This window comes from Anoplopoma fimbria, chromosome 1, assembly GCF_027596085.1.
Source record: "Anoplopoma fimbria isolate UVic2021 breed Golden Eagle Sablefish chromosome 1, Afim_UVic_2022, whole genome shotgun sequence".
NCBI lineage: Eukaryota > Metazoa > Chordata > Actinopteri > Perciformes > Anoplopomatidae > Anoplopoma > Anoplopoma fimbria.
Window position 1 is genome coordinate 355773 of NC_072449.1, and position 17440 is coordinate 373212.

The window sequence follows — 17440 nt, forward strand, 5'->3', positions numbered from 1 at the left end:
AACTGTTAGCTGCTGTTAGCGGCTAGGCTAACTGTTAGCTGCTAGGCTAACTGTTAGCTGCTGTTAGCGGCTAGGCTAACTGTTAGCTGCTGTTAGCGGCTAGGCTAACTGTTAGCTGCTGTTAGCTGCTAGGCTAACTGTTAGCCGGGAAGCTAACCTTAGCATCAACGGAAGTGTGGGACAGGTGCACGTCGCTCAGGTGAGTGGACACGGTACTGAGGACCACTATGCACGCGCATCTTTACCTGTCTGTGTTTACCTGCTCACACAGGTGAGTCCCCGGAAACAGCTAACTAGCATTAGCTGCTAACGTTAGCATACAACTAGTGAGCTCTAGCTTTGGTTAGCTAGTTTCTTTAAGGTTTGTCTGATGGGTTGATGTCCTCTCTGTGTCCTCATGTCCTCTCTGGGTCCTCCTGTCCTCATGTCTGTGTCCTCATGTGTCCTCATGTCCTCTCTGGGTCCTCATGTGTCCTCATGTCCTCTGTCCTCTCTGGGTCCTCATGTCCTCTCTGGGTCCTCATGTCCTCTCTGGGTCCTCCTGTCCTCTCTGGGTCCTCATGTCCTCTCTGGGTCCTCATGTCCTCTCTGGGTCCTCCTGTCCTCTCTGGGTCCTCATGTCCTCTCTGGGTCCTCCTGTCCTCTCTGGGTCCTCCTGTCCTCTCTGGGTCCTCATGTCCTCTCTGGGTCCTCATGTCCTCTCTGGGTCATCATGTCCTCTCTGGGTCCTCTCTGTCCTCCTCATGTCCTCTCTGGGTCCTCCTGTCCTCTCTGGGTCCTCCTGTCCTCATCTGGGTCCTCCTGTCCTCTCTGGGTCCTCCTGTCCTCTCTGGGTCCTCATGTCCTCTCTGGGTCCTCTGTCTCTCTGGGTCCTCATGTCCTCTCTGGGTCCTCATGTCCTCTCTGGGTCCTCATGTCCTCTCTGGGTCCTCATGTCCTCTCTGGGTCCTCATGTCCTCTCTGGGTCCTCCTGTCCTCTCTGGGTCCTCCTGTCCTCTCTGGGTCCTCCCTCTCTGTCCTCATGTCCTCTGGGTCCTCATGTCCTCTCTGGGTCCTCCTGTCCTCTCTGGTCCTCTGTCCTCCTCCTGTCCTCTCTGGGTCCTCCTGTCCTCTCTGGGTCCTCATGTCCTCTCTGGGTCCTCTGTCCTCCTCTGGGTCCTCCTGTCCTCTCTGGGTCCTCCTCTCTGGGTCCTCCTGTCCTCTGTCTGTCCTCCTGTCCTCTCTGGGTCCTCCTGTCCTCTCTGGGTCCTCCTGTCCTCTCTGGGTCCTCCTGTCCTCTCTGGGTCCTCATGTCCTCTCTGGGTCCTCATGTCCTCTCTGGGTCCTCCTGTCCTCTCTGGGTCCTCCTGTCCTCTCTGGGTCCTCATGTCCTCTCTGGGTCCTCATGTCCTCTCTGGGTCCTCATGTCCTCTCTGGGTCCGTCCCCTAAACCTTTTTTTTTTTTTTTTTTTTTCTAGGTTTTTTCTATGTATGTATATATATATATATATATATGTATGTATGTAGATTCAGACACTGACTTCTCCTGACCAACTATAGAGGAGGAGGAGGAGGAGGAGGATGGCGCCAGTGTCAGATGTGGAGGTGGAGGTGTCGGACAGAGGAGGGAGGAGGAGGAGAAGAGGAGGAGCTCTGTCTCTGGACGACTGTCGCTGTCCGGTGTGTCTGGAGATCTTCATGGAGCCAGTGACTCTGCCATGCACACACACCTTCTGCAAGGTAACACACACACACACACACACACACACACACTTCTGCAAGGTAACACACACACACACACACACACACACCTTCTGCAAGGTAACACACACACACACACACACACACACCTTCTGCAAGGTCACACACACACACACACACACACACACACACACACACATACACCTTCTGCAAGGTAACACACACACCTTCTGCAAGGTAACACACACACACACACACACACACACACACCTTCTGCAAGGTAACACACACACACACACACACACCTTCAGCAAGGTAACACACACACACACACACACCTTCTGCAAGGTCACACACACACACACACACACACACACACACTTCTGCAAGGTAACACACACACACACACACCTTCAGCAAGGTAAGGTACACACACACACACACACACACACCTTCTGCAAGGTAACACACACACACACACACCTTCTGCAAGGTAACACACACACACACACACACACCTTCTGCAAGGTAACACACACACACACACACACACACACACACACACACACTCACACACACAGCGGGATGAGCAGTATAACGGTGAGACTGTTAATCTCAGAGGTGATGTGAAGGTTTCTAAAGGCAGAGGGTTAGAGAACCCTGAGGTACAAGGCTCCGACACATCCCACCAACAGTTCAAACATTGAACATAAAGCAACCTGGTTCATACGTCAGGCGGTCTGGGCTGAAGGAGAACGCTGTGTTCAGGAGTTATAGTCCAGGCTGGTTTATTTAGTGGTCGGTACCGGAACCCGTCTGGAGCAGCAGGTCACGATAATGTTCCCTCCCCGTTTATACCCAATGATGTCATCACTCCTTAATGACACTCTCCATCAAAGCTCCAAACTAAAGGGAGCACCTATGAACCTGGTAAATCCTCTGTTCATCACCAGCGGTGAGAGAACATTTAGGAATATTCATCTTTAATTGTTCTTAATCATGCGGATCTGGTTGGACCGTCTGATCCTCTAGCAGGTCACGTTAACAGAGGAGTGTAAAGTGTTGTTTGACCCTCTAAACCGTGGTGTTGTTCTGATCAAGCTGAGAGGTGGGGTCCCACAGGGAGCCGTTTCAGGACCCCTCTTCTTCCTGCTAGAAGTCGGTCAGATGATTGAGCTCTAAACGTCTCCCCTCATGAGAAACTACCAGTAGAAACACTCCCTAAATCCTGCTCCGTGTTGTGTTCAGGCGTGCTTCCTGGAGTCGGTGGATAAAGCCACGCTGTGCTGTCCGCTGTGCAGGAAGAGAGTTTCGTCGTGGGCTCGTCTGAACAGCAGGAACAACTCTCTGGTGGACCAGCAGCTCTGGGATCAGATCCAGACCTGCTTCCCTCTGCAGTGTCAGCGCCGCCTCAACGGGCAGGACGCCGCCGAGGACGAGCCGGGAGGTACGGACACACACAGACATCCCATAATACTGTTGGAGTACCTGATGTCATGAAGCTGGTTGAGTTCATTCAGACTTCTCTTCACCTTCGGGTGTCATCGGGTCATGTGACCTGTTGAACGGAGGAGACTTATCTCTTATTCTAAGAGTCAAAGCTTCAACAATGTGGAAGTCAGAACCAGACACACTAGAACAAAGAACAGAGGAGTTCTTTATCTGTAGGTTCTCTTTAGAACGTTCTCCCAACAACAACAACAACAACAACATGCAGCTCTTTAACTGGACGATGAAGAGTTTCATCACAGCTCCTCTTCAGCCTTCAACTTCAAAAAACACTGAGTCACTGAAACACCAGAGAGACCCGTTAATGTAAAACGAAACGATAGAACCAATACAATCAATAGAACCAATACAACCAATAGAACCAACACAACCAATAGAACCAATACAATCAATAGAACCAATACAACCAATAGAACCAATACAACCAATAGAACCAATACAATCAATAGAACCAATAGAACCAATACAATCAATAGAACCAATACAACCAATAGAACCAATACAATCAATAGAACCAATACAACCAATAGAACCAACACAACCAATAGAACCAACACAACCAATAGAACCAATACAATCAATAGAACCAATACAACCAATAGAACCAACACAACCAATAGAACCAATACAATCAATAGAACCAATACAACCAATACAACCAACACAACCAATAGAACCAATACAATCAATAGAACCAATACAACCAATAGAACCAACACAATCAATAGAACCAATACAATCAATAGAACCAATACAACCAATAGAACTAGTGGAGAATATAATCAATAGAAAGGATAGAAACAATGGAATCTCTAAGTGTGTGTTGTGTGTGTGTAGTCTCGGTGTGTTTCCGCAGAGTGAGTCAGCCTGGAGAGGTGAAGCAGGAATATGAGGACCAGGTCACCAAAGTAAGTGAATTCTATAATATTGTTATTTCTATTGTTACTTTAGTTATTATTTTAATTTGTATCATTATTATTATTATTATTGTTGTACTTTAATTTGAATTATTATTAATATTATTTTAATTTGTATCATTATTATTATTATTATTATTACTTTAATAAGTCACAGTTATGAAGCGACGTGTTGATTTACACATGTTTATGTGTTAACTGTCCTTTTAATGTCTCATGAAGTATTTGATCGTTACAGACAGTAAGTTCTGGTTGTTTCATTTATAAATGTCCTTTTTAATATTGGGACATCCAATATTCTGTGATTCTGTTTGGTTTCATTGTATTGAAAGGAACAGTGTGTTTGATTTATTGACATCTAGTGGTGAAGATGTTTGTGTTTGAGAACTACAGTCTTCAGGTAGAAATGAGTACCTTTACTAGAAACTACTTATATATATATATATATATATATATATATATATATATATATATATATATATATATATATTTAAGAACATAGGTATCATTTTAAAATAAATTCAAAACAGGATAAGAACTACCTAATATTGTTTCTAGAACAGCAAAGTCACTTAATAAAGTTTAAAATGATTAACATTTCAGATTAGTTTCCAGTTAGATATTAATTCCCATCCAGACCTTCTGGGCTCCTGTAGAAACAGGAAAGACTCTCTAGAGCCAGTGTTTGGTTTGTCCCTTCTGGGCTCCTGTAGAATAGAAACAGGAAAGACTCTAGAGCCAGTGTTTGGTTTGTCCCTTCTGGGCTCCTGTAGAATAGAAACAGGAAAGACTCTCTAGAGCCAGTGTTTGGTTTGTCCCTTCTGGGCTCCTGTAGAATAGAAACAGGAAAGACTCTAGAGCCAGTGTTTGGTTTGTCCCTTCTGGGCTCCTGTAGAATAGAAACAGGAAAGACTCTAGAGCCAGTGTTTGGTTTGTCCCTTCTGGGCTCCTGTAGAAACACCAAAGACTCTCTAGAGCCAGTGTTTGATTTGTCCCTTCTGGGCTCCTGTAGAAGTCTCTGTCTCTGTGAAGAGGACCTGCTCTCTCTGTAGATATGAAGGACTTTGTGAACTCTTAGTTTCAGGAGATCCGACACTAACATTGTTGGATTTATTAATATTGTATTCCTGCTCATAACATGAAAGTCAGTTGGTTCAGCTCCTTGTTGTTGTTGTCAGCTGACGGAGGAGAAGCGAGTTCTGGACGAGGAGGAGAGGAGGGCCAGTGAGGAGTACATCCAGAGACTGCTGGCTGAGGAGGAGGAGCTGCTGCAGGAAGAGACGAGGAGGCGCCAAGACGATGAGAGACTGGCCAGACTGCTCAGCAGCCAGCTGGTCGGTGTTTCTCTGAATGGAGACCATTAAAACATTCACCTCACTTTGATTTCTTCTTCCAGTCTAGAAAAGATCTGACCTCTAACAAAAAAGCAGTGTTTTCAGATCTGGAATAATGCAAAGAAAACAAGTTCATCTTCATTTTTAAACAACACAATACTAATGTTTTAACTTAGGAAGAGTTCACAAATCCATATTTGGTGGTATAACCTTGATTTACAGTCACAGCCTTCATGCGTCTTGGTGTGCTCTCCAGTCTTCACATTGCTGTTGGGTGACTTTATGCCACTCCTGGCTCAAACATTCCAGCAGCTCGGCTTTGTTTGATGGCTTGTGACCATCCATCTTCCTCTTGATCACATTCCAGAGGTTTTCAATGGGATTCAGTTCTGGATTCAGGTCTGGCCATGACAGGGTCCTGATCTGGTGGTCCTTCATCCACACCTTCACTGACCTGGCTGTGTGGCATGGAGCATTGTCCTGCTGGAGAAACCACTCCTCAGAGTTGGGGAACATTGTCAGAGCAGAAGGAAGCAAGTTTTCTTCCAGGACAACTTTGTACTTGGCTTGATTCATGCGTCCTTCACAAAGACAAATCTGCCCGATTCCAGCCTTGCTGAAGCTCCCCAGATCATCACCGATCCTCCACCAGATGTCACAGTAGGTGCGAGACACTGTGGCTCGTAGGCCTCTCCAGGTCTCCGTCTAACCGTTAGACGACCAGGTGTTGGACTCATCAGAGAAGATGACCTTGCTCCAGTCCTCTATGGTCCAATCCTTATGGTCTTATGCAAACCTCAGCCTGGCTCTTCTTTGCTTCTCATTGATGAAGGTTTTTTTTTTAGCTTTGCATACTTCAGCCCGGCCCCTAGGAGCCTGTTTCTAACCGTCCTCGCCGTGACCTTCACCCCAGCTGCCGTTTGCCTTTCTTTCTGGAGGTCACTTGATGTCATCCTACGGTTGTTGAGTGACATTGGAATGAGTTTGCGTCATCCCGGTGAGTGGAGAGTTGTTTTGGTCCTCTGCCGGTCTGTAGCTTTGTTGTCCCTAACGTCTGCTGCTTGACCGTGTTCTTATGAACCGCCGTCTTTGACATGTTAAGGATGGAAGCAACCTGACGCTCACTGTATCCCTCTGCCAGTAAAACCAGAATTGAACCCTTCTTTTCCTCACACAAAACTTTTCTTTTTAACTCTTTTGGCATGATCAATAGTCACTTTTTTAATTCCAATTACTTTTGAGGTACTACTAGCACTGTTTCTGCCATCCAGCTGGTCCTATTGCAAGAGGATAGTGATGACCACAGCACTGGTTTTTATACTTTTCTTCATTAAATAAGATTTGGTTCAGGTGATCACCTAATCAGTAACTCATTAAGTAGAATCGTGTGTGTGTGTGTGTGTGTGTGTGTGTGTGTGTGTGTGTGTGTGTGTGTGTGTGTGTGTGTGTGTGTGTGTGTGTGTGTGTGTGTGTGTGTGTGTGTGTGTGTGTGTGTGTGTGTGTGTGTGTGTGTGTGTGTGTGTGTGTGTGTTTACATTAATGGTTAGTTTCTCCTGCAGAACTCGGCTCCCGTCTCTCAGGAGATCGTTGTCCCAGCCAAGAAGAAGAAGGTCAGCGGGGGACTGATGGAGAAGTAGGTCCACTTGTTGTTTTAGGTACCAGTGAGACCAGCAAGAGTAGTGGGTCTATGAAGACCAGGAAGATTAAGGGGACATTGATAGTGTGTTCTCTGTCAGATTTGATGAGGATTTGGCATTCAATTAAATTTATTTTGTATAGCCCAAAATCACAAATTTGCCTCAGAGGGCTTTACAAAAACTCCCCTAAAAACCCATTTAACAGGGAGAAAAAAGGAAGAAACCTCTGGGAGAACGACAGAGGAGGGATCCTTCTCCCAGGATGGACAGAATGCAATAGATGTCATGTGTACAGAATGAACAACATAATAGAGCAGCTCCTTCCTATCTCCAGGCCTTGGTCAAGCCCTACACCCCTGCCCGACCACTTCGCTCTGCTGCCCAAAATCACAAATTTGCCTCAGAGGGCTCCACAATCTGTACACATGCGACATCCTCTGTTGACCTATAAGGTGAATAAAGGATCCAGGAACAGACCCCGTGACTGACCCTGGTTTTCATCAAGGTTTCATCGTTTACATATACAAACTGAGATCGGTCTGATAAATACGACTTAAACCAGCTGAGTGCGGTTCCTTTAACGCCTATAAGATGCTCCAGTCTCTGTAATAAGATCTGATGGTCAATGGTATCAAATGCAGCACTAAGGTCTAACAATACAAGTACAGAGACAAGTCCTTTGTCTGAAGCTATTAGAAGGTCATTGGTCATTTTCACCAGTGCTGTCTCTGTGCTATGATTCACTCTAAATCCTGACTGAAAATCCTCAAATAAACTATTGTTACGCAGAAAGTCACACAGCTGATTTGCTACTGCTTTCTCAAGGATCTTAGAGAGGAACGGAAGGTTAGATATAGGTCTATAGTTATATATAGGTCTATAGTTAGATATAGTCTATAGTTAGATATAGGTCTATAGTTAGATATAGGTCTATAGTTAGATATAGTTAGATATAGTCTATAGTTAGATATAGGTCTATAGTTAGATATAGGTCTATAGATATAGATATTAGATATAGTCTATAGTTAGATATAGGTCTATAGTTAGATATAGGTCTATAGTTAGATATAGTCTATAGTTAGATATATAGTCTATATAGTCTATAGTTAGATATAGTCTATAGTTAGTTAGATATAGTCTATAGTTAGATATAGTCTATAGTTAGATATAGTCTATAGTTAGATATAGTTAGATATAGTTAGATATAGTCTATAGTTAGATATAGGTCTATAGTTAGATATAGTCTATAGTTAGATATTAGATATAGTCTATAGTTAGATATAGGTCTATAGTTAGATATAGTTATAGTTAGATATAGTTAGATATAGGTCTATAGTTAGATATAGTCTATAGTTAGATATAGTCTATAGTTAGATATAGTCTATAGTTAGATATAGTCTATCTGGATCTAGAGTAGGTTTCTTAAGAAGAGGTTTAATTACAGCTAGTTTGAAGGCCTGTGGTACATGGCCTGTTAATAAAGACAGATTGATCATTTCTAATAAAGAATTGCCCTCTCGGTCTCATGTGGTCTTTGTGTGTTCCAGGTTTCTGTGTCCTCTTCAATCCACCGGCGGCTCCAGAGACGTGGGCTTCATGTCCAACAAGGTGACCAGCTGGTTCACTTCGTCGTCTTTAGACCAGAACGTCCATTAAAACGTTTTAAAGGATCAGATCTACATGAAGAGGAATCTTAAGCTCCACAGTGTGATTCATAGGTTAAACGAGGCTCTTTATGCTAAGCTAAGCTAACTCTTCTGGGCGGCCTGCTGCTCCTAAAGCTCCGGATGGTTAAACTTAGAGACCTCATGTCATTTATGTTTCTGTATTTATGTGACTATTGAAATATTTGAACACTTCTGATGTCGTAGCGTTAAAACTAAAGAAGAGTCTCACTCTCTCACTTCCTGTTTCAGGAGAACATCCTCCTCTCTCAGGTGAAGCTGCAGGTAGACCGCCCCCCAAACTGGAATACTACGGACAGACGGACAAATTGCATCCTCCATCAGCCTCAGTGAAGGTCCAGGTTCACCCCCCGACCCACCGGAGCCACATGATTGGAGACGGATCGGATCCTCCGTCAGCTTCAGTGGAGGTCCAGGTTCACCCCCCGACTCACCGGAGTCACATGACTGGAGACGGATCGGCCAAGAGGAAGAGCTCGGAGCTGGAGACGTCAGAGGAAGAGGAGGAGACGGTCACCAAACGGGGCTGTCACTCCATTCCTTCCTCCTCTTCCTCTTCCTCCTCCTGTCTGGAGGTCGGGGGGGCGGCCTTGTTGGGGATGGCTGAATTGGAGGCGGAGCTTCTGAGCAGACAGCGGCAGGAGGAGGAGGACCGGCGGCTAGCTTTGCTCCTGCAGAAGGAGCTGGACCAGGAGGAGAAGCAGAGAGCCACCGACAGACGCAGAGGATCCTCTGACCCGTACCTCCTCCGCCAGAACAGCAGACGGGAGGTGGAGGCTGGCAGCTCCGACACACCCACCAGACCCTCCAGAAGGATGCCAAAGACCTCCACCCCCTCCTCTGTAAAGGCGTCCTCCTCTGCTTCCTCTGTAAAGACAAAAGAGACCTCCTCCTCCTCTGTAAAGACCTCGTCCTCCACCTCCTCCAGTCCCTGTAACAGAAGCAGGAAACAGGCCACTCTGACCGAGATGTTCTCCAGCCTGAGCGGCTGAACTCTCTCCTTCTGTGTCCCAGTACAGCTGAGCCTGAAATGTCCTAAACAGGCCACCATACGGGGAATCTCCCTTTTTAATTTAGGATACCAAATGAACTTCCTCTGATTAGTCCTGATTGGTAGCAGAGTGAAGGATAACAGAAGTCTCCAGCAGTAGTTTCTGGTGAGACTGTAAACACTGGAGATCTTCAGTGACCTGCAGTGAGTTTGACTTTTCTAAGAAATAAACGTTTCTAAAAACAGACGGCTCAGTTGAATTTCTTGTTTGGAGTCGATTTTGTCTGAAAGGAAAACAAACTTTTCAAATATAGAAATTACACTTTTAGTTCAAAGTTCAACTGTTGTTTTTTGTGGGGTTTGAAAAAAGGTTTTGTCTAAAATCTTCTGAAAAATACCAGTTTGTGTTTGAAGGGTTTTCTTTTCTCAGATTAAAGATAAAAGGTTAAAGTTTGATTATAATAAATAAAAGTGACTGGTGTCTCTCATGGTCTAGGCCCTCATGGTCTAGGCCCTCACGGTCTCTGCCCTTATGGTCTCTAACCTCATGGTCTCTGCCCTCATGGTCTCTAACCTCATGGTCTCTAACCTCATGGTCTCTGCCCTCATGGTCTCTAACCTCATGGTCTCTGCCCTCATGGTCTAGGCCCTCACGGTCTCTGCCCTTATGGTCTCTAACCTCATGGTCTCTGCCCTCATGGTCTCTGCCCTCATGGTCTCTAACCTCATGGTCTCTGCCCTCATGGTCTAGGCCCTCACGGTCTCTGCCCTTACGGTCTAGGCCCTCTGCCCTCACGGTCTCTGCCCTCATGGTCTAGGCTCTCACGGTCTAGGCCCTCACGGTCTCTGCCCTCATGGTCTAGGCTCTCACGGTCTAGGCCCTCACGGTCTCTGCCCTTATGGTCTAGGCCCTCTGCCCTCACGGTCTCTGCCCTCACGGTCTAGGCCCTCACGGTCTCTGCCATCATGGTCTCTGCCCTCATGGTCTAGGCTCTCACGGTCTAGGCCCTCATGGTCTCTGCCCTCATGGTCTAGGCCCTCATGGTCTCTGCCCTCATGGTCTAGGCCCTCATGGTCTCTGCCCTCATGGTCTAGGCCCTCATGGTCTCTGCCCTCATGGTCTAGGCCCTCACGGTCTTGGCCCTCATGGTCTCTGCCCTGTGAGGGTCAGTGGAGCACATCTTCAACCTGACCCTGAAGCTGTGGAGAGTACAACATCTTGCGTGGTACCAGCACCAAAGACCCCGCGACCCAAAAGACCTCAACAGCTTCAGGCCAGTGGCGCTAACATCCCACCTGCTGGACGGGCTGGTTCTACGCCCACTGGTGAGCTCATCTATGGCCCCCTTCAGGTCGCCTACCAACCTGGCATCGGGGTGGATGACGCCTTCATGTACCTGCTACACGGGTGGATAAGGCCTTCATGTACCTGCTACACGGGTGGATGACGCCTTCATGTACCTGCTACACGGGTGGATAAGGCCTTCATGTACCTGCTACACGGGTGGATGACGCCTTCATGTACCTGCTACACGGGTGGATAAGGCCTTCATGTACCTGCTACACGGGTGGATGACGCCTTCATGTACCTGCTACACGGGTGGATGACGCCTTCATGTACCTGCTACACGGGTGGATGAGGCCTTCATGTACCTGCTACACGGGGGGATGAGGCCTTCATGTACCTGCTACACGGGGGGATGAGGCCTTCATGTACCTGCTACACGGGGGGATGAGGCCTTCATGTACCTGCTACACGGGTGGATGAGGCCTTCATGTACCGGATGGCGTCATGGTATCAATATTACTCACATTTCTATTCAATTCAATTCAGTTTATTTTGTATAGCCCAAAATTACAAATTTGCCTCAGAGGGCTTTACAATCTGTACACATGCGACATCCTCTGTCCTTACACCCTCACATCCTCTGTCCTTACACCCTCACATCCTCTGTCCTAGACCCTCACATCCTCTGTCCTTACACCCTCACCTCCTCTGTCCTTACACCCTCACCTCCTCTGTCCTTACACCCTCACCTCCTCTGTCCTAGACCCTCACATCCTCTGTCCTTACACCCTCACATCCTCTGTCCTTACACCCTCACCTCCTCTGTCCTTACACCCTCACCTCCTCTGTCCTTAGACCCTCACCTCCTCTATCCTTAGACCCTCACATCCTCTGTCCTTACACCCTCACCTCCTCTGTCCTTACACCCTCACCTCCTCTGTCCTTACACCCTCACCTCCTCTGTCCTTAGACCCTCACCTCCTCTATCCTTAGACCCTCACATCCTCTGTCCTTAGACCCTCACATCCTCTGTCCTTACACCCTCACATCCTCTGTCCTTACACCCTCACATCCTCTGTCCTTAGACCCTCACCTCCTCTATCCTTAGACCCTCACATCCTCTGTCCTTACACCCTCACCTCCTCTGTCCTTACACCCTCACCTCCTCTGTCCTTACACCCTCACCTCCTCTGTCCTTAGACCCTCACCTCCTCTATCCTTAGACCCTCACATTCTCTGTCCTTAGACCCTCACATCCTCTGTCCTTACACCCTCACATCCTCTGTCCTTACACCCTCACCTCCTCTGTCCTTACACCCTCACCTCCTCTGTCCTTAGACCCTCACCTCCTCTATCCTTAGACCCTCACATCCTCTGTCCTTACACCCTCACCTCCTCTGTCCTTACACCCTCACCTCCTCTGTCCTTACACCCTCACCTCCTCTGTCCTTAGACCCTCACCTCCTCTATCCTTAGACCCTCACATCCTCTGTCCTTAGACCCTCACATCCTCTGTCCTTACACCCTCACATCCTCTGTCCTTACACCCTCACCTCCTCTGTCCTTACACCCTCACATCCTCTGTCCTTACACCCTCACATCGGCTCAGGAAAAACTCACCTAAAAAAACCTTTGGGAGAGCGACAGAGGAGGGATCCTTCTCCAGGATGGACAGAATGCAATAGATGTCATGTGTACAGAATGAACAACATAACAGAGATACAACACATTCAATGTATATGACATAAATGATTCATATAATAAGAGTAGTAAGCAGAGTTACGAAGGAAAAAATGAAGACTACTTATAATAAAAGCAACAATTACTAGAAGAATTAAAATAATGATATAGGGACTACTAATAGTAATGTGACTAATAATTATAATGGTGGTAGCAGTGGGTGTCAGCCGGGTCACGGCAGGAGGCACGTCCAGGGACCACGACGATTCATGGAAACCTGCGAGGCGAGAAAGCACAAAGGCTCCAGGGTAGAAGCAAAGCCAATAAACTATTACAATAACCTGTAATAGTACAGGGAATAATAATAGTAATGTGACTAATAATTATAATAATAGTGGTAGTACATTACATTACATTACAGTCATGTAGCAGACGCTTTTATCCAAAGCGACTTACAGGAAGTGTATTCAACATAGGTATTCAAGAGAACTACTAGTCACCAGAAGTCATAAGTGCATCTCCTTTCTTAAACAAGCATCTTAAAGCATAAACCAGAGCAAAAGTATAGTGCAGAGGCAAATTACTACGAAAACAATAATTGCAACAGACTAATACGAATATAATAAGTGCTACAAACTACTACGAATAGGATAAGTGCAGTAAACAAATACAAATTCAATAAGTGCAGCGAACTGATACGAATACAGTGAGTGCAACAGCTAATACGAATGCAATAAGTGCTACAAGGAAGGCTCAGGGTAGTACTTCTTGAAGAGGTGAGTTTTCAGCCTGCGCCTAAAGATGGGCAGCGACTCTGCTGTCCTGACGTCAGTGGGGAGTTCATTCCACCACTGAGGAGCCAGGACAGAAAGAAGCTGTGACCGGGTGGATCGGCCGCAGGGACCTCTGAGCAACGGGGCAACCAATCGCCCCGAGGCAGCAGAGCGAAGTGGTCGGGCGGGGGTGTAGGGCTTGACCAAGGCCTGGAGATAGGAAGGAGTTGGTGTCAGCAGGGCCACAGCAGGACGCACGACCAAAGTCCAGGTACAGCCAAGATTTATGGAAACCTGCGAAGCGAGAAAGCACAAAGACTCCGGGTGAGAAGCAAAGTCAGTAACGTGCATAAATGGGAAATTAATACATAAAGATGGAGGGAGGGAGGAGCTCAGTGTAGTCCCCGGCAGTCTAGGCCTATAGCAGCATATCTAGGGGCTGGACCAAGGTAAACCTGAACCAGCCCCAACTATAAACCTGAACCAGTCCTAACTATAAACCTGATGCAGTCTTAACTATAAACCTGAACCAGTCCTAACTATAGACCTGAACCAGTCCTAACTATAAACCTGAACCAGTCCTAACTATAAACCTGAACCAGCCCTAACTATAAGCGCTATCAGAAAGGAAGGTCTTAAGCCTGCTCTTAAAAGTGGTGAGTGTGTCTGCCCCCCGGACTGAAACTGGAACCTGGTTCCACAGAAGAGGAGCCTGATAACTGAAGGCTCTGGTTCCTGGTCTACTTTTATATACTCTAGGAACCACAAGTAACCCTGCATTGATGGAGCGCAGCTCTCTAGTTGGGTAATATGGAACTATAAGTTCCTTAAGATAAGACGGTGCCTGGCCAGTTAGAGCTTTGTAGGTGAGGAGAAGGATTTTAAATTCTATTCTTGATTTAACAGGGAGCCAGTGCAGAGAAGCTAATACTGGAGTAATATGATCTCTTTTCTTAGTTTCTGTTAGAACACGTGCTGCAGCATTCTGGATCAACTGTAAAGATCTAAGAGACCTATTAGAGCAGCCTGATAATAAGGAGTTACAGTAATCTAGTCTAGAGGTAACAAATGCATGAACTCTGCTTTGAGACAGGAAGTCACTGATTTAATGTTACGTAAATGAAAAAAGGCTGTCCTTGAGATCTGTTTTATATAAGAGTTAAAAGACAGATCCTGATCTAAGATAACTCCAAGGTTCTTAACGGTAGTGCTGGATAACAGAGCAATGCCATCTAGAGAAACTATATCGTTAGATAATTGATTTCTAGTAGAATAACTTCAGTTTAGTCTGAGTTTAACATCAAGAAGTTACAGGTCATCCAGGTTTTTATGTCCTTAAGACATGATTTAAGTTTAGAGAACTGGTTGGTTTCGTCTGGTTTAATCGAGAGATGTAACTGGGTATCATCTGCATAACAATGAAAGTTTATTGAGTGTTTTCTGATAATATTCCCTAAAGGAAGCATATATAAGGTGAATAAAATTGGTCCAAGAACAGAACCTTGTGGAACTCCACAAGGGCCACTTCCTGGCATGTGCACAGCATGTGCATGTTTTTAATTAAGATGTCCACACCAAGTCATGTGACTGGAGGGACTTTGATCAGCGATAACTAACAGACTGAATAAATAATAAAGAAGAATCGTGTGTTTGATGATCTCAGTTCTTCTTCACACAGAACTAAACACACTGAAACTGATTCATAGATCATCTTCATAGAGCTACTTTAGAGGGACTGAACCCAGAAGGACTGCTTGTTATTTAGTTGTTAGATATTATTATATCTTCCTTATATTTAATATTTCCTCATTGGGTGACAATCAAGACTTGACCATGTATTTAATATTCATAACATACTGTTGGACGCTGATACTTCAGTTTGAGTGACGCTGCCGTCTGCAGGTCGGCTTTGAGGAAGTTTGATCTCTGAGGTGTCTGTGGTTCCTCTGTGGTCATGTGACCCCAGAGGATCCTGATGTTGACATCTGCCCTCGTGGATCAGAATCATGATGGTTCACACGGTATTCTTCCTCCCTCCTCGTTCTGTTGCGGCTGATAACGTGTCCTTCCTAGGGCAGGAAGCATGTTGGTGGTATTTATGAGTCATTCTGACATCGGTTATCTGCTGATATTTATTTAAATGATGATCAAATATTTAATTATCTGACGCGTTGAATTAACTGTAGATACTAAATCTGACACATTTTATTTTTTAGGAGCTACTTGATCTGAATATTGATCCATTCAAACTTCCAACGACTGGACCAAGAGTCAGAGCTGAATACAGATCAGTTAAACTCAGCTGAGGGTGTCAGTACTGGATGACGGGTCAAACAGGAACAGGTTCCCATGAGCCTTTGCAGGTTGACTCACGGTTCCCACAGATGAGCTAAAATAAGACGACTGAACGGAAACTGAGAAAAGATGAAGTGGACTCAGAATCCAGAGCTTGTTGTCTTAACTGGATGTAAAGGTTTCCTCAGAGAATAAGACAGTTTTCTGTCCTGAACTTCTGTAACTGAACTGAGATCTGTTCAAAGAACTCAAGTCCACATTAAGACGAGCCTTTCCAACGAACCAGACGGGCCGATGGGACAACGAAATGCTGTCAAAGCCCAATGCTCAGAACAATTAGGAAGTTCTGCATTGTTCCGAAACACCGAAGCATCGCGACTTCTCCTCAGGTCCATGTTCTTCTTTAATAATCTTGAGTTTACTGTTTACTGTATGTGACCTTCATTCTTAAAATAAATGGTCCTAAAGATGAGACAGGCTCAGGCTGCTTCATGTTTCCATATATGGCAGTGGGCGTGTCCTCATGGGGCTGAGTCAGCAGTTAAAAGAATAAATGTATTTTTGTTTCTAGACTGAATGTGAACGACGTCGTCCGTCTGATCACAGCAGCAGATCTTCAGGGTGAGTTTTATTATCACATTAATTCATAAATCATGTGACATTTTAACATTAATTCATAAATCATGTGACATTTTAACATTAATTCATAAATCATGTGACATTTCAACATTATTATCAGCAGCAATACATTTTAATTACTGGGTTCATTTATATGAATTTAAAGCATTTAGTTTGCTCCAATGTGATGATCATGTTGTGTCTGCTGGAACATTAATAATTAATTAATTAATAAGGGGTAGGGTTAGACCCGTGTTGTACCGTCGATGTTCATAATCATCATTTAATAACTGCTGTTATTAAAGGTGGTAAAAAAATATGTTTGAGCTTTAAAATAAAAAACTTTTAATTATCGGTCAGTTGAGAAAGTAACCATTCAGATTCCCAATTATCACCAGTTTAAACCATCCATCCATCTTCCATAACCGCTTATCCAGTTAAGGGTCGCGGGGGTGCTGGAGCCGATCCCAGCTGTCAATGGGTGAAGGCAGGGTTCACCTGGACAGGTCTCCAGTCTGTCGCAGGGCTGACATATATAGACAGACAACCACTCACGCTCACATTCACACCTACGGGCAATTTCAGAGTCATCAATTAACCTAAGCAGCATGTCTTTGGACTGTGGGAGGAAGCCGGAGAACCCGGAGAGAACCCACGCTGACACAGGGAGAACATGCAAACTCCACACAGAAGGTTGTCCAGCCCGGGAATTGAACCCGGGCCCCTCTTGCTGTGAGGCGACAGTGCTAACCACTACACCACCGTGCAGCCCCTCAGTTTAAACCAAATAATATCTATTTATAGATTTAAACATGAGGGATTCAAAATAGTCTAGGATACAGCTCACCTGTAAGTTTAAGAACCTTCATTTTTTACTCAAACTTAACTGAAGAACGAATACAAATGTGTTATAACTGGTGAATAAAGGGCGTTATGAGGTGAATAGATAAGTATTGATTATCACATTGATTATTGTTTACCAAGAGCGTCAGCGTTAGCCGTTAACACTCTGCTGACCTCCGACCTCCGACAG

The 17440-nt window shown here is 45.5% G+C and overlaps 1 protein-coding gene across 1 annotated transcript; it reads left to right on the top strand.

The window, feature by feature from the left end:
• Positions 1–205: 205 nt before the first annotated feature.
• On the top strand, positions 206–9998 carry rnf168 (ring finger protein 168). The gene is given in 9 exon segments (XM_054596369.1): positions 206–271; positions 1540–1719; positions 2929–3127; positions 4027–4097; positions 5285–5440; positions 7000–7073; positions 8625–8685; positions 8994–9030; positions 9033–9998. Coding segments are annotated over 8 exon segments (1479 nt in total). The 5' UTR covers positions 206–271; positions 1540–1560; the 3' UTR covers positions 9755–9998.
• Positions 9999–17440: the final 7442 nt, after the last annotated feature.